This window comes from Helianthus annuus, chromosome 3, assembly GCF_002127325.2.
Source record: "Helianthus annuus cultivar XRQ/B chromosome 3, HanXRQr2.0-SUNRISE, whole genome shotgun sequence".
Lineage (NCBI taxonomy): Eukaryota > Viridiplantae > Streptophyta > Magnoliopsida > Asterales > Asteraceae > Helianthus > Helianthus annuus.
Genome location: NC_035435.2, coordinates 136,982,222 through 137,005,869, shown reverse-complemented (window position 1 = coordinate 137,005,869; position 23,648 = coordinate 136,982,222). Strand labels below are relative to the sequence as shown.

General features: G+C 36.7%; 1 protein-coding gene across 2 annotated transcripts; it reads right to left on the bottom strand.

The window, feature by feature from the left end:
• Positions 1-174: 174 nt before the first annotated feature.
• Positions 175-22,181, bottom strand: LOC110929730 (TMV resistance protein N). 2 transcript variants are annotated; one of them, XM_022172916.2, is made up of 9 exons: positions 21,531-22,181; positions 20,220-21,345; positions 19,833-20,129; positions 17,504-19,726; positions 17,151-17,257; positions 14,999-15,107; positions 14,770-14,891; positions 692-710; positions 175-580 (listed from the first exon to the last, which is right to left on the bottom strand). In XM_022172916.2, the coding sequence occupies exons 1-4, from the start codon at positions 22,007-22,009 to the stop codon at positions 18,080-18,082; spliced, it is 3,549 nt and encodes a 1,182-aa protein (XP_022028608.2). In that variant the 5' UTR covers positions 22,010-22,181; the 3' UTR covers positions 175-580; positions 692-710; positions 14,770-14,891; positions 14,999-15,107; positions 17,151-17,257; positions 17,504-18,079. The 2 variants fall into 2 exon arrangements, with proteins under 2 accessions (XP_022028608.2, XP_022028609.2); XM_022172917.2 differs by lacking the exons at positions 175-580; positions 692-710; positions 14,770-14,891; positions 14,999-15,107 and adding an exon at positions 16,856-17,048.
• Between the last annotated feature and the right edge of the window lie 1,467 nt (positions 22,182-23,648).

Here is a 23,648-nt window from a genome sequence, read left to right as displayed (position 1 = left end):
GTATTTATAGTTGGTATCTCTACTTGGTAAATATGTGTGTAAACCAAACTTGTTTATGATCTTAAATTTCTTAGTTTTGTTCGTTATTTTATTGGCCGAGTAACCCCATACCCATCGATCGAAAGTTATACTTGTTTTAAGTTGGACCTTTCTAGCAGGTTTGACTTGTTCAATGGTCCAAATCTATTAATATCCACAAACATAATCATAAAAAATGAATAGACTGTTACTACAAAAACCTGTAAAAATTACCATAAGTAGTTATCTCTGTAAAAAATAGTGAAACCTACGGTTTACATGGTTTATCACTCCATGTGTTCGATGAAATGCCACAAAGACTATAATTCTTTCGTTTGCCGACACAAGCTTTGTTTACTTCAAGCCTGCTGCAGATTGGAGATTAGCAGTTGCTGCTGGTGCAATGTTCGGTATGCTGTCCTATTCTATAATTGTGAAATTCAGTCTCTGAAGCTGTTATACAGAGCCATTTGGGTAACATCGTGTTGGTGATAACAATTGTTACACTTAAACCATGACAAATTCTTTTGAAACTCTGCAAATTCTTCACTTTGTAGCCCAACTGTGACAAACAAACAAATTTATGTAGTATGATCACCTGCATCCATCTCTATAAATTTGAAGTGAATTTTGAAGCACATTTATGTAAATCAAAATGTGTTTATGATCTCACCAGCCACCAGTCGGAAACACTTTCATGTTGGATCAGTTCTGTTTAGACATAATGAAAAACATGAAAACATACCTGATTGCATCAGCACAGGCCAGCAGAGAATCCAGATGGAGACGCAACAATAAGGTTTGACATGATTGTCAGCTTGGTCTGGTTCCTCCTTAGGGTGCAATCTAATGATGGTGGTAAGAGAAACCGATAAAGGGTAATCGGCTGTAGAGAGGAGGTCGATTGATGTTATGTGAATTAGCTTGGTTATGTGTCTAACCCTAGAACCTCAACATAAGTCTCCTTATATATGCACCCAGGAGGAAACCCTAATTAGTTAATAATGGTAATAAGGCCCATCAACAATTACCAACTAATTATTTAATGGATTATTATATATTTTGATCCATATAATGTAAATGATTATAATGGCTATATATAAATAAATATATTATTTATTTATTCTTACATTCTCCCACTTGGCCGAGTAATCATTTACTATGAGTGTTAGATAAGCCTGATCAGGAGTTAACACTCATTTTAGCCTTAAACAAGTACTATAGCAGAGAAATACAGCCGTTGAATCATTATGCGACTCAGGACCCCCATTAATCATACTATAGCCTTAATTTAAAACCTAATCGTTATGATCAAAATACGCATAAGCCCTTTGTTTGATTTGTAACTTTATTTGTCTATATGCCATTATGTCGACTTGACATATTCTTAGAGACATACAAAATCAAACTGGTGAGGAAAATTAACTAATACTTAGTCATTCATATGCAATTGCGCACGACCATTAATTAATACCCGTCTATGAGCTCTCTTAATAAGACTTATGGGTAACAGCCCTTCAGTTATAGGATCCTTAAGCATATCATGAATGTATTCGATACAAAACTTAGTTTCCTCAATTCGTTCATAAACGAATAATTAATTGCGTATCGAAATTTAATGCAACACCTCTTGAACTGTTACTGTTCAAGGAGTTATGGTAGCTAACTTTATCACACTAAGTCTTCAAAACATTATATGGAGTTAATAAACTTATGAGTCCACTGATAAATTTCTAACAACATTTAGTGACTATATTATGTCGTTATAACTTAGGTTGTTGATATCAGTGTATTATGACTCCTCCATGAGATAGATTTTGTCTGCTGACATAAAGATATACCCAAAATTACATTTTGTAATCTTTGAATATCACAAAGTGATGTGTTGAAAATGGGTTAATTAAAAACAACTAAAATTACCCTAATTCTAGACTCTCTAAGTTTTAAATTTATAAAACAAAGACTCTCTAAAACCTAAACCACACGACCGGCAAGTGTACCGATCGATGCAGTATAACCTAAGGAAGTCCGAGTATCGAACCCAAGAGACTCTACTGATTACGCTAACGACTCTATCTAGACTTAGACTGACACGACTCAACTAATTGTTTATTGATTGGGGGGTTTTCTAAATATCCTAAAATTATAATTAAAAATTAACTAAGTTAACTAAACGAACTAGACACGAACTCACACGAAGGTTGAACTCAAAGATGATGAAGGAACTACCTAGGCTAGACGCAAGCTAAACTCAGAATGGGTTTCTATTCGATGATTTTGTGGTGTGGAACCGGGATCTTTAAATGCTAAACCTATTAAGACACCACTAAGCCCCTCAAACACTCTCAAGGCGATTCTTGTGGCACTACCTAGGATGTTACGCTCACCGGCTTTCTAGATTTCTTTTCCGTCCTCTAATTTCTTGAAAGTGCCTATGTAAGACGCTCTACCTTGCCGCGCGAACGTCTAAAGCAACTACGGGTTTTAATCTTGGCTTAATAGACAATGGAATGTTAAGTCCTTATAACTAAACCGAGACCTATTAACATCCTCGAGCCTTTCCGCGACGAGTCTAGCAGCACACTTGATTTTATTAGGTTACCGAATATTGTTTCTAAGGTTACTTCACGTGATTTTCACCCTAAAGGATTAGAAATTTATTATGTGATATAGACACTCACCAAAACCTAAAACCCTAGCCCGACTCTATTCCGTGATAAAGACCGTCACCAAGAATCGAACGAAGCAATAAACAATAATCAAACAATCACAAGCACGCATATGCACCAAGTTAAATTCCCAAAGCTTTTACAGTACAAGAAAAATCCACAACCACGCCAAAAATCGAATAAAGAAATAAACTTTATTTAACTATTGTCATAAGCCTAGGTAGTATAAAAAGTTTAGCCAAGAACCATAACGAATAAAATAATTAAACAAAGTCTAGAACAAGAATTCATTGATATCAAACAAGAAAAGTAGAAAACTAAAGAAAGTGAGTAGAAAAACCCGTTAATCTCTTACTCTCCAAACTTCTTGCTTCAACCTAATGATTCCGTGGCTCAAAACCTTGCCCAAAAAGTATTTAAAAATTCGTCACTGATGGTTCTGATTCGTGCGACTCCACTGATGATCGCCTGATGTGATGTTCGTCCCCCAAGATTGCCGTCTCTTCCTTTGTGCGGCCCTCCAATTAATGATGTATATATGTAAGGTCCAATAGCATTCATGTAGGGTTTATTTGTTGATCAAATAATATGAAATTTAGAACTGTTCGAAAGGCCCACCAAACTTTATCCAAAAATATACCAGCCAATTATTTTCCTCTAAGAGAGTTGCACGTGTGTGTATGGCTGATTTTTAGTTCAAAGTATAGTCATAACATTGTTTTTTTTTTTTTTTCTATTTCTTTCAAATCCCCACACTTTGATCAAAATTCGCTGGGCATATGGCCTTTCACGACCCACTGTACATCAGGCCCAACACTTCCTTTTTACGTAGACATACTAACATAAAGCCCTTTCATGTCTAGTAGTGGGGCTGCCTTCTAATATATAAAATAGAGATCGTGTTCCCGATAGGGGCGTGAATTTTCGACACGACACGAAAACCCGACACGAACCTAACACGACTTTTTTGGGTTTGGGTTTACCCTAAACGGGTTCGGGTCAGTTTCAGGTTAAACCCGCGAACCCGTTTAGCTAAACAGGTCAGGTTCGGGTCAAACACGTCGGGTTCGCAGGTTGACCCGTTTATTTTATATATATAAAGTTTAGGGTAGATTCTGCCAATACAAAGAGTTGAGGATTTGTTTTTAATTAAAACTTTATTGTAAATAGATGATCGTATATTTGATTGGGCCTTTAGGGCGGCATATTTCAGATTTGCTTCATTCCAAGATAGAAGATGAAACGATTTGTGATTCAGGCGCCAATTTCAATTCTCAAATCTTCTAAACCCTTTACCAATAGTCCAATATATAATGTTAAAGTCTGGTACTTCGAGAATACAGAGCACAATCGTTGTTTAATGATAGATTCTATATTCATTTAGGGTTTAACAGAAACAACCATTCGACCTCTAACTATTCCAATAGATGATCAGCGTTGTCTCTATCCAGGTACTATCTCGATTTTTTCTCAGATGTCGTCCTAAATTATTTGTTTTGTTTACTGTTGTTATTTAACAACATATGAATTATGATACTAAATATAGTATTCAAATTGGTTAAATGATATTTATATGTCTACGATAATCATCCTATCATGTGGTAGTTAGTTAATGGATAATCAAAATCTTGATTTTACAATATTCATATCTTAGCTGTAAGGTCTGATATATGCTTATTTTTTGCTGCAGGTTCTAATCTTCTAATTTATGATGTTAGATTCCATTTTAACGATGGTTTTCAAATTTTAGAGCAAAAAGTTAATTTTTCGGGTCAAGTGGGTCGTGTTCGGGTTAACCCGTGAAAAATCGAGTCGTGTTCGGGTTCACATGTCTAGCAGATTTTTCAGGTTTGGGTCGTGTTCGGGTTCGTGTATTTTTTTCGGGTTCAGGTCGGGTTGAACCTACTAACCCGCGAACCCGACCTGTTAAGCACCCCTAGTTCCCGACCCACTCACAGAAAATGGCGGCTAATTTCCTTCGGTCACTAGCGCCCTACTCTACTCAACTGGCAGGTTATTTTTTTATTACTCGTTTCCGCTCCATTTGCACCAGGACCTGCCAAAACACAAAATAGTGTAATATAACACTAAAACTAAATAAAAAACAAATAATAACTATACAATAAATTTACATTTTACACGGGACAAATATGTGTATTTTACCCCACATCAAATATCCCCACACTTAACCTTTTTTTCGTCCCCGAAAAAGAATTATGCAAACGGAATCATAGTCAAGATAATCGTTCGGGCCAAAAGCTTATGTTAATTTATTTAAAACCGAGACATGTGTTAGCTGCGATTGCAAGTATAATGATCCTTTTAAACCCAACCCGATTCCAAGCCCTTATCATGCAATTTAGCTTCAAATATGGTCAATCTACCTAGGGTCTCACACTAGAAATCGCAGGCCCATCTAATCCCACCTCAAACTTATAGGACAAAGAGAACGATCACTGGACCAATTCCCAACCGTTTTATATCAAAACCAAGAGAGTTTACAATCAAAATTTTTTTCTTTTTTTTTTCAATTTTTTTCTCTTTTTTTTCTTGTGAGTCTAGACGGTGCTTTCCCAAACCAAGAGGCAATCCGGCTGTAGAGTCGCTATCCCCAACCACAGACTACTTAGCTTCAGTACTTTTTATTGTTTTTTTTCTTTGCTTTGCACGGTCGATTTCACACACCCTAGCGGTAATCCGGCTGTAGAGTCACTATCCCCAACCCATATTACATAGGAATGGCTACTTTCATTTAGTTTCTAGCTCACTTTTATTCTATATATATTTTTTTTTTCGCATGATCACAAACTCTAACGGTTTTAACTTATAACGGTGCCCCTTATGTTATTTTTGGCGGTTTCAATTTCCCCACTTTCCTAGATGAGAACCCACTAGTAGACCGACATTTAGGTATATTAAGATCAAAGGAACCCGAAACCGAATCGAGCCTACCCGCATATCCCAAACTAGACACAAGCTCAATTATATTATTCTCATATTATCATTATTTGAACCCGAACAAAAACTCGACATTTCTATCATTTTCCGTTTTTATTTTGCAAACTTCTTATTTCAAAAGACATTTTCTATTTTTTTTCAATTTTTTTTTTTGGATTTTTCAAATTTTTTAATTTTTTTGTATTTTTTCAATTTTTTTATGACTCAAGACACTACTAACTAGACACTAAACGACAGTTTCCCATCCCCACACTTAAGCTCTACATTGCCCTCAATGTAGGATGGAAACCGACTCAAAAAAACTAAAAATAAATAAGAAATAAAAAAAAACAAAGGGCAAAGATTTAAAGGACTAAGCTGGTTAATAACGCGTATGCTTCCACGGTCTCGTCCAATCCAGCTCGATCGTATAGCATTTCATTCGCGATCGGCTTGACTCTAACTGGTATACTTGATAAATGCCTGAAATTTGAATAAACAGCTCCAAAATCACCCGAATGGAGATTGAGTACGGGTGGTACATATTCGAACCTGCATCAACAAAAACAAGCAAAATACCAAAGCAATACTGACTCTAAAAAAAACGACTCAAAAACTACTAAGACTCAATATACAAAAACTACGACTCAAAATACAAACTCTACAAAACCTCCCCACACTTGAACTTAATCAGGAGGTTTCTCTTTTATCTGAACCCGGTCTAACCCATTTAATTCCACCCGGTCCTCATAAACATTTAAAATTTTTGTAGTGGAATTATAAAAGATTTTTAAATATTTAACCGGGTTAGAACACAAAAATTTGAACTTACCTGGTAGGAGCCGCTGAATCACGATCCCAGGTGTTCTTCTCATAGCCTTCTCCCGTGGTTTGTAACTTTTTCTTGCATTCGCTATCAGTACCACGGGCCAGCTGTGGTGTTCTTCCTCTTCCACCACCACTTCTTCTTGTTTGATGTCCGTCATTGGGTTTCCGGCAAGTAAAGCTTCTAAGTATGCAAGGTCACCCTCCGGATCAAACGTACCCACTTCTTTATCTACAGGCAAACCCTCTAACTCATCCGCAAATTCTCTCTCCCAAAACAGCTCATCCTCACTTTCCTCGTCCACTTCATCTGACAAATCCCATATTAGTTCGGTGGGATAATACTCATCATCAGAGACATCCAGGTCAATAGGATTACCTGCCATTAAGAGAGTAGAAAGAGCAGAACAAGGTAGAGAGAAAAAAAAGAAAACTAACTAAAAAAAATTACACAACTATACAACTAGCACAGATTTGTCAGTTAGGTCTAATCAAAGCTAATAAACGCAATCGCCAAGAGTCCCCGGCAACGGCGCCAAAAACTTGATGTGTTGAAAATGGGTTAATTAAAAACAACTAAAATTACCCTAATTCTAGACTCTCTAAGTTTTAAATTTATAAAACAAAGACTCTCTAAAACCTAAACCACACGACCGGCAAGTGTACCGATCGATGCAGTATAGCCTAAGGAAGTCCGAGTATCGAACCCAAGAGACTCTACTGATTACGCTAACGACTCTATCTAGACTTAGACTGACACGACTCAACTAATTGTTTATTGATTGGGGGGTTTTCTAAATATCCTAAAATTATAATTAAAAATTAACTAAGTTAACTAAACGAACTAGACACGAACTCACACGAAGGTTGAACTCAAAGATGATGAAGGAACTACCTAGGTTAGACGCAAGCTAAACTCAGAATGGGTTTCTATTCGATGATTTTGTGGTGTGGAACCGGGATCTTTAAATGCTAAACCTATTAAGACACCACTAAGCCCCTCAAACACTCTCAAGACGATTCTTGTGGCACTACCTAGGATGTTACGCTCACCGGCTTTCTAGATTTCTTTTCCGTCCTCTAATTTCTTGAAAGTGCCTATGTAAGACGCTCTACCTTGCCGCGCGAACGTCTAAAGCAACTACGGGTTTTAATCTTGGCTTAATAGACAATGGAATGTTAAGTCCTTATAACTAAACCGAGACCTATTAACATCCTCGAGCCTTTCCGCGACGAGTCTAGCAGCACACTTGATTTTATTAGGTTACCGAATATTGTTTCTAAGGTTACTTCACGTGATTTTCACCCTAAAGGATTAGAGATTTATTATGTGATATAGACACTCACCAAAACCTAAAACCCTAGCCCGACTCTATTCCGTGATAAAGACCGTCACCAAGAATCGAACGAAGCAATAAACAATAATCAAACAATCACAAGCACGCATATGCACCAAGTTAAATTCCCAAAGCTTTTACAGTACAAGAAAAATCCACAACCACGCCAAAAATCGAATAAAGAAATAAACTTTATTTAACTGTTGTCGTAAGCCTAGGTAGTATAAAAAGTTTAGCCAAGAACCGTAACGAATAAAATAATTAAACAAAGTCTAGAACAAGAATTCATTGATATCAAACAAGAAAAGTAGAAAACTAAAGAAAGTGAGTAGAAAAACCCGTTAATCTTTTGCTCTCCAAACTTCTTGCTTCAACCTAATGATTCCGTGGCTCAAAACCTTGCCCAAAAAGTATTTAAAAATTCGTCACTGATGGTTCTGATTCGTGCGACTCCACTGATGATCGCCTGATGTGATGTTCGTCCCCCAAGATTGCCGTCTCTTCCTTTGTGCGGCCCTCCAATTAATGATGTATATATGTAAGGTCCAATATCATTCATGTAGGGTTTATTAGTTGATCAAATAATATGAAATTTAGAACTGTTCGAAAGGCCCACCAAACTTTATCCAAAAATATACCAGCCAATTATTTTCCTCTAAGAGAGTTGCACGTGTGTGTATGGCTGATTTTTAGTTCAAAGTATAGTCATAACATTGTTTTTTTTTTTCTATTTCTTTCAAATCCCCACACTTTGATCAAAATTCGCTGGGCATATGGCCTTTCACGACCCACTGTACATCAGGCCCAACACTTCCTTTTTACGTAGACATACTAACATAAAGCCCTTTCATGTCTAGTAGTGGGGCTGCCTTCTAATATATAAAATAGAGATCGTGTTCCCGACCCACTCACAGAAAATGGCGGCTAATTTCCTTCGGTCACTAGCGCCCTACTCTACTCAACTGGCAGGTTATTTTTTTATTACTCGTTTCCGCTCCATTTGCACCAGGACCTGCCAAAACACAAAATAGTGTAATATAACACTAAAACTAAATAAAAAACAAATAATAACTATACAATAAATTTACATTTTACACGGGACAAATATGTGTATTTTACCCCACATCACAAAGTTAGAGTAATAAACCGGTTTTAATTCTCACTTCTTTTTTAAAGTATAGTCTCTCGTTTCTTTTAAAGATATTGTAATACTCCATTAGATGCTTCACATTAATCTAGACATATCTAGTGTGTTGCAATGTGAGTAATATCTAAACGAGTATAGACTTAAACTTACATAAGGCTTCCAATTAATGAAGCATAAGGAAATAATTTCATTTGTCCTATTATCCTCTAAAGGAGAGCAGTATTTTGTTACATATGTAAGGACCCATTTAATGTTAAATTTATGGAACGAAACTAATGTCCCATTGGGTCTATCTCGGTACGTTATGATATCTATTACATAAGAGACATCTCTGAGATCTATTATATCAAAGTTTGTGTTAACAATGCTTTGACTTATGTAACATATACTTGTCAAAAGAATATCATCTATATAGACAAGTTTATCTTAGTTGCTCCCACTCATTTTGAGGTAGGTTCATTAATCCACTTGATTCTTGATGAAAATAATTATGTTAGCTTTTCATCACATTATGATGTTTGCATTAACCCATACATGGATATTATTGGCTTACAAATAAAGTGTTCTTTAACCTTCAGTTTGAAACTTTAGGTTGTTATCTAATGAACATGTAAATGTGTCAGCCATTTATTAGGGAAAATTGTTTTTAATGTTCATCTAATGTAGCTTTAAACCATTATAAGCTACTAGAACAGTGATGATCCTCAAAGAAATCTTTGATAATTTATCTCTTCCTAAGTATAACCTTTGACAATCAATCATGCTTCTTAGTGTCTTAACGCTTATATATCAGGATTTGGTTTAGTTATGAACACTCTTAGGTAATTCAATCAAATCCCAAACGTTACATGAACACATAAATTCAGTTTTACTAGAAAACTGTTTTATTCCATTCAGATGATTAATTTACGCTAATGGCTTGATATTAAGAGATAGGATCAGTAAACATTTCCAAAATCCATTTCAACTTCAGTTAGGGAGGTTACGTAATCATCAAAGTTAGTAGGTTTTTAAATCTAGATGACCTCCTGAGTTGATTATTGGGTTTTAAAAGTTTCAGCTTTATGGATTAGCTCTTGGTTAGGTTGCTATCATTTTCATTCTAAGATTTGTAAGAGTTGGTGCAGTATGGTGTACAAGAGGTGTAATCGGAGTTAAATTCGGAGTGAAATTTAATGACACTCTTCCCCCCGCCTCTTGTATTCCTTACAAATCATGATAAGGACTTTGACTGCTCCCACTAACCTTAGAAAACTTTAGGAACTCAGCATGCTTAGGGTCAATATTTAACGACCAACAAATTCTAATAGAGAAAACAAATTAATGACGTTAGTCATTGTGATTTCTCTTGTTGAGGATTATGTTAGTTTAGGTAAGAAATCTAAGTGTGCCCACAATTAAGCAACAATGAACCTTTTGTAAGAGTAGCATTAGATTTTAAGGAGACAAGTATTGATGGAACAGTGTCATGATGGAGCGGTGTCTTGTACAAGAGGTGCAAATTTAGGTAATGTAAAATTTTCACTCCCCCACCTCTTGCAACTATTTCAAGTTATTATTAAGACACTTAATGCTCCCACTAATCTTTAATATCTCTAGAATGCTACAAGAGAAGTTTCAATGAGCTACGTGACTTGGGAACCTATCACATATACGTTAGACTTTATTTGATTTCTTTAATGTCCAGATATCATAAGAAACTTTAGGGACATATTTAATAGAAATCTTATTAAGTACATATATGAATAGAGTTCTTCTAAGACAGTGGGTCATATGTGACAAAATTTAGATACAAGTTGATAGTCTTTTAAATGATAAATGAGTTATGTCTGAATATTCCGTTTGGAATAAGTTCCACGAATGTCAATGAATGACTTATGATGGACCCATACTTATTCCTTAAGCCAAGTCATATTTTAGGGCTTTAACGTCATGATTTAAAATCACTTAAAATGAGATTAGATGAAAAAATCATCCTTAATAACCATGTTATGATTTCTCATGAATTTTGGTTATAATTGATTAAATTTATAAGTCTCATTTTCCTTTTGTCAAATTCTCATTTGCATGATGACAAAAGTTGTGAAAAAGTAAGGTATCATCTAGTTTCATCTTAGTAATGTTTCTATCCAGATATTTAGAACAAATAAGAGGAGAGTTTAAGATAAGTGTGACTTTATGTTGACTATGTAAACCTCACAATCCTCATAACATAGCCTAAGTAATGATACTGTATTCTGATTAATCTTCAGAATATGTAAGGTATCGAATAGCGTTGTTAGAAGACTGCTTATTATGGCTCTTATAGTCTTAACATTTAATTTTGTCACTAACTCTCACGTTAGTTATTTGTTGACTTATGGTAAGGAAACGCTTAAAACTAGAGTCAACTAATCATGTGTTAATTGGAATATTAAAATTATCAGACTTAAATATCATTATTAAGTGACTATCTAATTAATTTATCCAACTGTTCTTTAGAATAATGGATAGTCTTGTTGCTTATGTCTAGTCTAATGGCATAATTATGCAGTGAGATTTTCCCTTGAAGAACCTTAAAGTTGGAATTAACACTTGTAATTTGTCTATGTACCTTAGAACAATCCTCTCTTAAGGTTTTAGTGGTTGTAAGGTGAATAACATCTTATTTTCCAGTTTCAAACATTTATTTCTTTGTACATATGTTGCTTATCAACACACTCGTTATACTTTGGTATTTTTGAGTGTTATAGTTGATTTATAAGGCATCAAATTGTACAAATGAAAATCTTAGTATGTAATGTACTGGAAAATGTACTCATTTCCATGCGTAAGCCCTTAATTTTATGGGTCATGGTATTGTACATTGTTATGTATTCACATATACCACTTAGCTTTATAATTTATAATTTTAAATGAAGGCATGCATCTTAGGAGCTCTTGTGATTATTCCACAATTATAGATTAGTCTTAGAAAAGACTTAATCTGGAATAACTTTAGTGATAACAGTTATGTTAGAGAGTTCTTGATTATCATAAGAGACATCATGTTCGATTTATCCTAATCATCATGCTCTACTTTTCTTCTGTAGTGCCTTATCAGAAGAGAGCAATACGATTATCGTGTCTTAAGAGATAATCAAGGATTTAATTTAAGAGCTAATTCTTATAGAGACTTTAAGCAAAACATATTAGATTTAGGAATTAGAGTGGATGAGATATAGATTTATTCAAGAAAATTATAGTGAGTAAAAAATTATGGGTACTAAGAATAAGGCAGACGAAATGATCATAAAAATTAATTAAGGATCATTAATATGAGGATCATTGTGTGAAGAGGTTGTGATATGTCTATTACTAACATCAAAATAATAGACTTATTTAAAATTCTACTTAAACGAAGACAAATCAGCTTTGGCCAGAAGTGTAATCATTTAAGCATGTGTGCAAAGTAATCGTGACAAATCAGCTTTGGCCAGAAATGAGACAATCACTTTAGTTATGCACTTGTCAAGCATGCTAAACATAAATGAATTAAATCGGCTTTGGCCAGAATTAAGACATTTCACGTTTGTAATGCATACTCAACATAGCTTTTATTAGGGGTGTGCACGGTTCGGTTCGGTTTTTGGGTAAAATCAAAACCGAAACCGAAATGTCGGTTTTCGGGTTTTAAAAACCGTTCGGTTTCGGTTTTTTTCGGTTTCGGTTTTTCGGTTTTTACGTCGGTTCGGTTCGGTTTTTCGGTTATTTCGGTTTTTGAAACAAAATTATGTAAGATTCAAAAAATAAAAAGTATAATTTATATTATAACAATTTTTTTATATGTTTACATTTAAATTATTATAGTTAACCTCTTTAATTAATATTGTTTACATAAACCTAACCTTCTAATCTTTTTTATGTTTTTTCAAAGTTTTTATTAAATTTTGTTATATCTTATAGGTAATAATAAATCATTTAAGTTATAATGTTTTTATTATAAACATTTAACATTCAAGAATAGACTTAACATTTTCTACTAGCATTGGGTTAAACACTTAAACAATTTAAACTTAAACATAAAGAAATATGGATTGTAAAATATCGGTTCGGTTCGGTTTTTTCGGTTCGGTTATTTCGGTTATTCGGTTATGGTTCGGTTATTTCGGTTTTCTTGCTCACCCCTAGCTTTTATAATACTTGAACAATAAATAGATGCATCAAATCAGCTTTGGTCAGAAGTGATACATCAGAAGCTCATTCAAGTTAAGCCATTTTGGTTTTGTAAAACATTATTTGATCCTTATTAATTAACTAAGTATTTACAAAAACCAATTATTTAGTAGCAAACCACCTGTTAGCGCTGGGGTTGCAGAGGGGCAGCGTGCCCCCGCACGGGGTTCGGGGCGGAGCCCCGAGCTAAATCTTAGTTCACATTAAACAGCCTAAAATAATGAAGTTTCGAGTCAGATCTCGACTTAGTTATGAGGTCTCGAGTGAGATCTCGAGTCAAGTCTCGACTCAGCTTATAACATTATGAGGTCTCGACTCATTAATGGTCTCGAGTCGCAACCTCAGTGTCTCGAGTCGTAATCATGGTCTCGACTGCTGTGAATTATGAGATCTCGACTCCTTATGAGGTCTCGAGTCGCAACCATGGTCTCGAGTTGTGACCTTTATGGTCTCGAGTCGCAACCTTATGGTCTTGAGTTATGACCTTATGGTCTCGAGTCGAGACCTTTGTCTCGAGTTGTACAGATTTAAGCCCCTAGTTGAAACCTTGGTGGTCTCGAGTCGAGACCCTGTGGTCTCGAGTCGAAATCGTTGTCTCGAGTTATGAAGATTTGAGAACACTTATGATTTCGAGTAGAGACCTTATGGTCTCGAGTCGAGATCTTGGTCTCGGCTCGTTAAAGGGATCTCGAAACTTCCTGTTAATCAGCTGATTGTGTGATAAGTTTGAAATTCGAATTTTAAGGGATTTGGTATATTTTATTTCCTATTTTAAAAAGATATTTTATATTTATCCAATAATTTCGAAAATTATATCTAATAACATTAACAGATTTTTCGAAATCTTAAGGGATAAAAATTAATCAAATACATGAAAAACACCTTCTAATCCTTAATTCATTCCAAATAAGGGAATTTATTCGAATTTCACTAAGAACATGAAGAACCCTAATAAATAAAATAATAATTCTGGAACCCGAAACCTGAATTTTTAAGAGTTTTATACAGATTTCGGACAGTTAAGGTTTACGATTATGATTCCGAGTCATTAAAACATTCTTTTTCCGCGAAACAGTGGACTCGGGTTATGTGACTCGAAACCGGCTATGAATTTAATTAGGCTTTCAAAATTCCGTTTTCCAGATTTCAATCCCAGAATTAATGGATACGAAAACAGAACTGACTAATCAACATATGCTCTGATACCACATGTTGGATCAGTTCTGTTTAGACATAATGAAAAACATGAAAACATACCTGATTGCATCAGCATAGGCCAGCAGAGAATCCAGATGGAGACGCAACAATAAGGTTTGACATGATTGTCAGCTTGGTCTGGTTCCTCCTTAGAGTGCAATCTAATGATGGTGGTAAGAGAAACCGATAAAGGGTAATCGGCTGTAGAGAGGAGGTCGATTGATGTTATGTGAATTAGCTTGGTTATGTGTCTAACCCTAGAACCTCAACATAAGTCTCCTTATATAGGCACCCAGGAGGAAACCCTAATTAGTTAATAATGGTAATAAGGCCCATCAACAATTACCAACTAATTATTTAATAGATTGTTATATATTTTGATCCATATAATGTAAATGATTATAATGGCTATATATAAATAAATATATTATTTATTTATTCTTACATTTCACCGACACAGTCTCAAACCCAACAGTTTCATAACCAAATCCCATCAATCCGACTACATGTGGCTCACGGATAGGCTTGACCACTGGAGTTATATCAAGGGTACCAAAATCTGTTCACCTGATCACAATTAAAAAGTTACTGAGTATAAGGATTTAGTGCAACGAGTATAAGCATTTAGTGCAACCAAACATATTATAATACAGATTTTCATCCAACTTTAACACCTCTTTTTTGTATATTGGTCATCATCATCATCAATCCCACCAATACTGTCTTGAAAGTAATAGCCCACCAACGAAGGGAAACGCCCAGGATGCTCACCAACGCTGATATCTGTACAACACACCAAAAATAAAATAAACATCCTTCGGTTCAAACCAGCTCCAAAACAACCTAATTAAAGTCTTTGATTTACATAGAACCATAGAATCAAGATTACCAATTTCAAATCCATGAAAAAAGTAACAAAAACAACTATTTAAACTTGAAGACAAATTACAAGAGGCTAGCTACTCTGGATTTGATATAAATTAACAATCAAACATCCAACTTTAACTAAATAACTGGACTTTCATCCATTTCTTTGTTATGGACTAATACCATTGCAAGGTATGGGACTTGTCCCACATCGATTGTATGAGCAACTAATGTGGGGTTTATATACCAAATGGGCTCTCTCATCCACCATATTAGTCTTTTGGGTTGAGTTTTCAAAGTCCTTGAAACAAAATTTAAAGTCAGATGTTATGTGTAGGTCAAAAGACAAATGCTTTTGGACAACCAAGTAATTGACCAAATCCAAAACGGTGCATTTAGCAAATTTTCAAGGATGAAATCACAATACCAGGATAGGAACCCTCCAGCTTTCAACTTCTACAACTTCTAACCCTCCTACCTTGCTTTCTTTCCAAAACAGCCCCCAACTTGGGATTTTTACATATTTCCCCCTCCTAAGCCTTCTTATTACGTATTTCCCCAAATCATAAAATCAATTACATATTTCCCCTTTTTACTGAGAAATTACCCAATTACCCTCATATAACTCATCTGCTTGTTCATCTTCTTCATTCATCAGGTATGTTCAAAAAATGGAATCTTGTTCATTTGTATACCTAATTTCAGGTGCAGATCTGAGTGGAATTAGTAAAGTGATCAAGCTCGAAACACCAAAGTCAGATGAAGCGAGCCCAGATTTAAAAGGGCTCAACTTGAACGTTGCTACTGTACCAGATTTAAACGAAGAAATAGTCGTTCCAACTGATTCTTACAAGGATGAAGTTGACGGTGAGCCAGATAACCCAACAGTGGTGAATCCGAAAACTGGACCCACCATAGATCCAACGGTGAAGCGTCAGGAAATGGTTTAGTTTAAGCTCAACCGAGCAGGAACGCAGAGTGGTCAACACTTTTATCCAGACCCTGATTGACGATCCTATAGCGTAGCTGGACAGTTGGTTCACTCATTTGCTGACATCATAAATATCGAGAGGCCCAGAAATGGTTTTTGCAGCAAGCTGTGGCATTGAAAATTTTCACACGTAAAAATGGGTAGGATTGACTTCAAATCTTAGTGGAATTTACATGAGATATTTGAGTGGGCTATTTGGTGGAAGTTTCTCTCCATGGGTGGCATATGGGTGGGCTGGGTTACAGGTATAGCACAGGTCGAAAGGTTTGACACGTGTAGGGTCATCGGTCTGTTAGCATTAAACGAGTTTCAATTGGTAAGAAATTAACCGCCGCACAATTCCTTCTGATGCGTGACTCTTTGAATTAGGGATGAGCAAAATGGACCCGGTACCGGTACCGGTACCGAATTTACCGAACCGGGTACCTTTTCGGTACCGATTAGGTACCGACTTTTGACATTATCGGTACCGGTATTTACCGGTTTTACCCTCAAATACCCGTACCGAACCGGCACCGGTACCGAACCGTACCGTACCGTACCGGGTATATTCGGTACCGGTACCCACTTTTGAGGATTTTCGGTACCGGTTCGGTACCGAGCTCATCCTTACTTTGAATGGGTAAATATGTAATTGATTTTACATATTAGAATGGGGAAATATGTAAATATTCATTTAATAGTTTATTAAGGGTAAAATAGTCATAAATAAGAGTCATTTAAATGAAAAGGGGAAATATGTAATATATATGAGTTAGGGAGGGGAAATATGTAATTGATTTTTTTGGATGAGGAAATACGTAATAAGAAGGCTTAGGAGGGGGAAATATGTAAAAATCCCTATCTTTCTTTTTTATAACTATGTCCTGAAAACAACACAAGCCTAATAACCAACTCCACAACAAATTTCACAATCTAAATTGATGTGTTTAGCAAATAAAAAGAAGAAGAAGAAGAAACTGATGAACCTTTGAATCGACTTTGACCATTTGAAGGTAAGTTTTGGACATGATTCGGTGACTAAGCCAAAGCTAAACCATAGAGGTACGTAGGTGTAATCCTTTGGTTCAATGTACTGCCAAAATACATAAAAAAGATAGGTGAAGCAGCTAACAAGCAAACCAAGTAAGCCTGATTATCGACTAATTTCACCTTTTAAAGTACCTGGCTTTTATGTAAAAATTTAATTATTATTCTTACATGAAAAAAAAAAGACATTTCACGATTGGACAGTTTATTGGTCTAAAACAGACCCCAATTAAATTAAGATGACAGAATGATAATTATGTTTTTATTTATTTTGCTTTATAAAAGAAAGTACCTATGATGTTATCCCACAGTTATATGTAGCAGTAGGAGGTGTATGTTGATCTTTCAAATACGGATGTAAAACCATACAACTCAAGCTGCCACCTAGACCCATCAACAAGCAGACCTTTCAATTGTAATATGCTCTGGGGAAGATGAATTATGCCTGCGCCTTCTATATTTAACTCTTCTAAACATTTTAGACGTCTCATTCCTCAGGCAATTTCTCAACTAAAACACAAAAACGCTCAGGGGCAATTTCCGCAGGCCGTCTATATACAAACATCTGTGATCAGTTGGATGCAATCGGCCAACCGGTTGCCGATATTAAGTGATTAGACTGGTTTCTTTGCAGTCTTGGTTTTCGTGATCTAAACCCGCTCCTGGTTTTCGTGATCTGCTTTCTCTGGCCGTGAGGAATTAGTAGTTTATGCGCTCTTTGCATGGCTCATCGACTCCTCAAAACAAACCATGTTTTCTGCTGGTTATCGAGGTCGCTCCAACAGTTCTGGTCATGGGGTCAAACAGGTCCTGACATCATACACAAGCGGATTGAAATTTACACTTTCAACGAGCATGTGAAGTTCTACTAAGTCCCCACATGCCGGTTCAAATTAGGAGTACTGACGTGGACGCTTTTGAGCATCAGACTTTCAACTGGCATGTGAAGTTCTACCAATTCCTCACATCGTTGAACAAATAACTTCTCGAGATTCCGAGCTCCCTTAAGGTTAAGTGTTTTCAACTTAGTAGTATCGAGGCGGAGGTTTTTGAGCATCAGACTTTCAACCGGCATGTGAAGTTCTACCAAATCCTCACATTTTTCAAGACATAACGTCTCGAGATTCAAAGTTTGGGTAAGGTCAAGGGTTTTCATCTTAGACCAAAAGATGAGGAGGCTTTTGAACTTCAGACCTTTAAGGGGCAATTGAAGTTCTACCAAATCCTCACAACAAAGAAGATCTAACTTCTCAAGATTCAAATTTTGGGTAAGGTCAAGGGTTTTCAACTTAACACTATTGAGGTAGAGGCTTCTGAGCTTTAGACCTTCAAGGGGCAAGTGAAGTTCTACCAAATCCTCACATTTTTCAAGATCTAACCTCTCGAGATTCCGACACCCCTTAAGGTTAAGTTTTTTCAACTTAGTATATCTAAGGGAAATGTCATTGAGCTCTAGGCTTTCAACGGGCACGTTAAGTTCTACCAAATCCTCACAGTTTTCAAGATCTAACCTCTCGAGATTCCGACACCCCTTAAGGTTAAGTTTTTTCAACTTAGTATATCTAAGGGAAATGTCATTGAGCTCTAGGCTTTCAACGGGCACGTTAAGTTCTACCAAATCCTCACAGTTTTCAAGATCTAACCTCTCGAGATTCCGACACCCCTTAAGGTTAAGTTTTTTCAACTTAGTATATCTAAGGGAAATGTCATTGAGCTCTAGGCTTTCAACAGGCATGTTAAGTTCTACCAAATCCTTACATAGGTTCACACTTAATGTGTCGAGATTCTGAGCCCAGGAAATATCCAAGGTCTGCAACGTAGATTTATCAACGGAAAGAGATTTGAGCTTAAACTTTTCATTGGGCATGTGAAGTTCTACCAAATTATTACAACCTTTAATAACTAACTTCTCGAGATTCAAAGCTTGGGTAAGGTCAAGGGTTTCCAACTCAACATAAAAGAGGTGGAGGCTTTTGAACTTTAGACCTTCAAAGGGCAATTGAAGGTCTACCAAATCTTCACATACATCAACCTTCAGTTTGTCGAGATTCTGAGCCCGCTTAAGATATAAGGTCCTCATATTATGATCCTCAAGGTGAAGGGATTCAAGCATAAATTCAACGGGTACATAAAGTTCGCTTAACTCCTCGCATTGGTCAAGATGTAACGTCTGGAGATTAAAAGTTCTCGGAAGGTTAAGTTTTTTCAGTTTAGAACAATTGAGGTAGAAGCATTTGAGCTTTAGACATTCAGTGGGCATGTGAAGTTCTACCAAATCCTTACAGTATTTAAGCTCTAACTTCTCGAGATTCTGAGCCCCCTCAAGGTTAAGTGTTTTCAGCTTCTCACAATTAAGGTAGAGGCTTTTAAGCTTTAAACTTTCAACGGGCATGTGAAGTTCTACCAAATTCCAACAGCCTTTAAGATTTAACCTCTCCAGATTCGTATTTAGCCCAACGTTCAAAGATTCCAACCGACAATTACGGATGTCAATGAATCTGAGATTCTTTAGAACCTATCAAGAGCACAACGTAAGAATGAATTCTATGTAATGACAACAAAAATAGATATATTAATGCATTAGAATGATGTAAACGAGAACTAATTAATCATAATTCTACCTTTTCTCCAGCTTTCCAACGTTGACCAAAACCGGTGCTTTTTAATTTAAGGCCAACAAGATTATTTGGTTGAAAGTTTTTTGGAAAACAATTAAAACGGCAATTGCACAAAGATAAATATCTTAACCCATTTGGTAGGAGGCATATGCTATCTTCACCAATATCCTTGCAGTCACAGCCAAAATCACATTGATGCTTCATTTCAAGAAATCTGAGTCCCCTCATTTTTTGAAAACCTTTCTTGGCACCAGATAGATTGAACGAGAGCAGTTTTATACATTTTATTGCTTTAGTACCCTGTAATAAGAAAGCACATACATGAGCTCGTGTCATAAGAAATAAGTATGTGTTAGTTTTCTTTACCTTACAAATAAACGTGAAACTTACCTTATTATTAACCAATATATCTTCAATCTCCTCTTTAATCCACAATCGGCTATGTCTGTGAGGCTCATTGGGGTGCAAACGACGAACAATATTCTTACCCATTTCTTCTATATGGTCATGCATACTCAAGAACTCACCATACATATCCAAGCCCAAAGGTTTAGATTTAAAAGTTATAAGAGATTTTTGCTCAAGAACTCTTAAACCAATTCTGGCATGGAATCCGCAGCTTTCAAGCGCTCTGATTGCTTCTTCTTTCTCCCGGCCTTTTAGTATGCATGCAACATCTAGGAATATTTCCTTGTAATCATGATCTAGAGATTGATAGCTTAATTCCAATATATCCTGAGTTTCCTTCATAGGAATTGTTTTTAGTCTCTCTAATGCATCTGCCCATTCAAGTTCAGCTTTACCGCATAGAAATGAGCCCAAAACTTTGATCGATAAGGGAAGACCATTAGCATAACATACAACTCGTTCGGACAGCTCTTCGTACCCTTGAATTGGAATCTCTGTCCCAAATGCATACCTACTGAAGAGACGAATCGCTTCATTATGTAATAACAAATTGACACCAAGAATCAAGTTCACACGGTGTGCTTTTAACACTTGCTTATCTCTTGTTGTGATGATAACTCTACTTCCCGGCTTAAACCAATCAAGCTCACCAGCTAATGCCTGAAGTTGGTATACATGATCCACATCATCTAGAACAAGAAGAACCTTTTTATCACACATCCTTTGTTTCATCATATTTTTCCCTTCATGAACACTATTTACGGTGATCTTTGTATCCTTCGTCACGTCTGAAAGTACTTGTTTCTGCAATGACCTCAAACCGCACAACGAGCCTTTTGAAAATTCCCTGACATTTTCAACAAAGCTTAGACCATCAAACCGAAAGGATATTTGATCAAAAACAGCTCCCGCCAAAGTCGTCTTCCCAGCCCCTCCCATCCCCCATATCCCTATCATGCGAACATCTTCAATATCAATTTCTAAAGATGAAACTACATCTTCTACACGTGTCTCCATGCCTACTAATTTTTCATCAACGCTTGGGTTAATGGAACGTCGCTCCAGTGAGATCTCTTCAACAATTTTTTGGATCAGTTTAGCTTCATGTCTGTTTGCCAAAGAAGATTCAATTAGACAACTCAAAACCCACATGAACGATTAATCTCAAATCTATAGCATATAATCATGTAGTATGATCTCATAACGTAATGACATAGTACTCATGTTTCATATATTAAAAACAAATAAAGTTAATGAAGAATGTAACAGAGATCTATAGACAGAGTTACATACCCATCAAACGTGTTCTTTAACTCCCACCCAGCCAGATCTGCAGCTTCCCTAAGAGCCTTTTTCCATTTCTCAGCAGATTCGTCCTCTTTATGTTTCTCAAATGCTTTTTCAACGGCCCCACTTTGTTTCCTGACTTCGGTAGGTTCCACATCATAGAAGACCGGGTAAGCAGTGTGCTCGTTCGTCTTCTGGCAGTCCATAATCTTGACAAGCTCGTCTAAGCACCACGAGGAAGAAGCATAGTTCTTGGAAAAAACAATAATGTAAAACTTGGAGTCCTCAATAGATCTGATGAGCTCATCAGTTATCCTTTCCCCTTTCTTGATGTTTTCGTCATCTTTGTAAGCGTTAATGCTTTTCTGCTTGAGAGCTTGATGGAGATGATCAACAAAGTTCTTGCGGGTGTCTTCACCCCTGAAACTCAAGAAGACATCATACTTGAAGCTCTTTTGAATGGATGCAACTGAAGGAGATGCCATTGCTTGAAGAAATCAAACAAAATGAAATCTTTGATGGGGAAACTTGTTGAATGCCATTGATATTAACTGTCTCTGTGTCTCAGCACTTTTGGCACGTGATGCATCTGTACGGTAAAAAACGTACGAATAATTGGAGGCCACTCATTTGGTCGAAGAGAAGATAAGATTTAGAATTTAAACCATCGGGTATGGTGGGCGTGGGTTTTGGGGCATGAGTTAACACGTGGAAAACAAACCCAAACCCACGCCAATGGGGTATGGTAGGGCTTGGGTTGGGGGCATGAGTTTGGTTTGGCCATTGAGAGCCGCCATGTCACCTTGCTAGCCCGCCCCACGCCCGGCTTCAAACCCAAGCCCCAAGGGCCACGCCCCAACCCAAGCCCCCGGGGTGGTGGCTTGGGCGTTTTCAGCCAACCCAAGCCCCATACCTCATAGTCTTAAATTGAGTAAAATGCACGAATAGTCCTTGTGGTTTTGCAAAATAACATCTATAGTCCCCAATTTTTGAAAATTACACCGGTGCTCCATGTGGTTTGACAGTTTGTTACTTAAATAGTCCCTGGAGTGGATGACAGTTAGTTTTCTCCGTTAAATAGATGTGAAATGACAAATTTACCCTTCATCTTCTCCACCCTAGAAAAATAAACAGTCATTTTGAAACAAGTAACCTACTTGGAACATCAGCAGGCTCAACCTCTTATGCGTAGAATTGGTGTGTGCAATTTCATTTTGAATCATGGCGCTTCCCTTAGCTTCGCAGTCGAAATCGCTATTTTGCATCTAGTGACTTTCATAATAATCTTTTTCTTTCAGTTTCATCTGAACCACCACCACTGGCATCCACATTGTTTTTCTGGCCACTGCCTAATTCCACCGACTTTCGAGTTCTGTTAACTTCAGTTTCATCTGGCCACCGTCTGGTTCCACCGACTTCTGATTTCTCTTGACTTCAGTTTCATCTGGACCGCCACTATTGGTCGCCACATTGTTTTTTGGCCACCGTCTGTTTCCACCGACTTCTGAATTCTGTTTATTTCAGTTTCATCTGAACCACCATCACTAGCCGCCAGATTGTTTTTATGGCCACCATGTAATGCCAACACCACCGGCTGCAAACTGTTTCTTCCACTTTCATCTTTTTCATGGCTGTTATCGTTATCAACCAAACATAATGGTTTCACAGTTGTAGGACTCTTGGAAAAAAATATAATCAGGGAATGCTTTATTGACCAGCAGTTCGGAGCTTTGAAACAATTTGAACGATTGATAATGAAAGGGTTGGGTATCGATGCCATTGTTTTGATGGATATGATGGAGATGGATTTGTTCATTGTGATGGTTGCATGAGAGGTTAGTGTATTAGTTGATTTAATTTCATTTGTAGTTAGGCCATGTGTAGTCATAAAACCCCTTGTGTGGCGTTATGCGACACGTGTCGTGCCACGTCACACGGGGGCGTTATATCACTAGAGTCCGTAGTCATAAAGCCCCTACCCATCATAACCAAAGTGTAAAATGCAGGGACCAAAGTGTAAAATGCAGGGACCAAAGTGTTTTAATACAGGGACCAAAGTGTAAAATGCAGGGACCAAAGTGGAAAATGCAGAACATTTAAACCCTTTCTCGCGCCGCGAAATTT

Coding starts and splice junctions, on each gene's coding strand:
- LOC110929730 (XM_022172916.2), bottom strand. CDS start 22,009: ATGGCATCTCCTTCAGTTGCATCCATTCAAAAGAGCTTCAAGTATGAT. Junction 20,130..20,219: donor ATATATTGGTTAATAATAAG/GTAAGTTTCACG, acceptor TTCTTATTACAG/GGTACTAAAGCAATAAAATG. Junction 19,727..19,832: donor GTTGGAAAGCTGGAGAAAAG/GTAGAATTATGA, acceptor TGCTCTTGATAG/GTTCTAAAGAATCTCAGATT.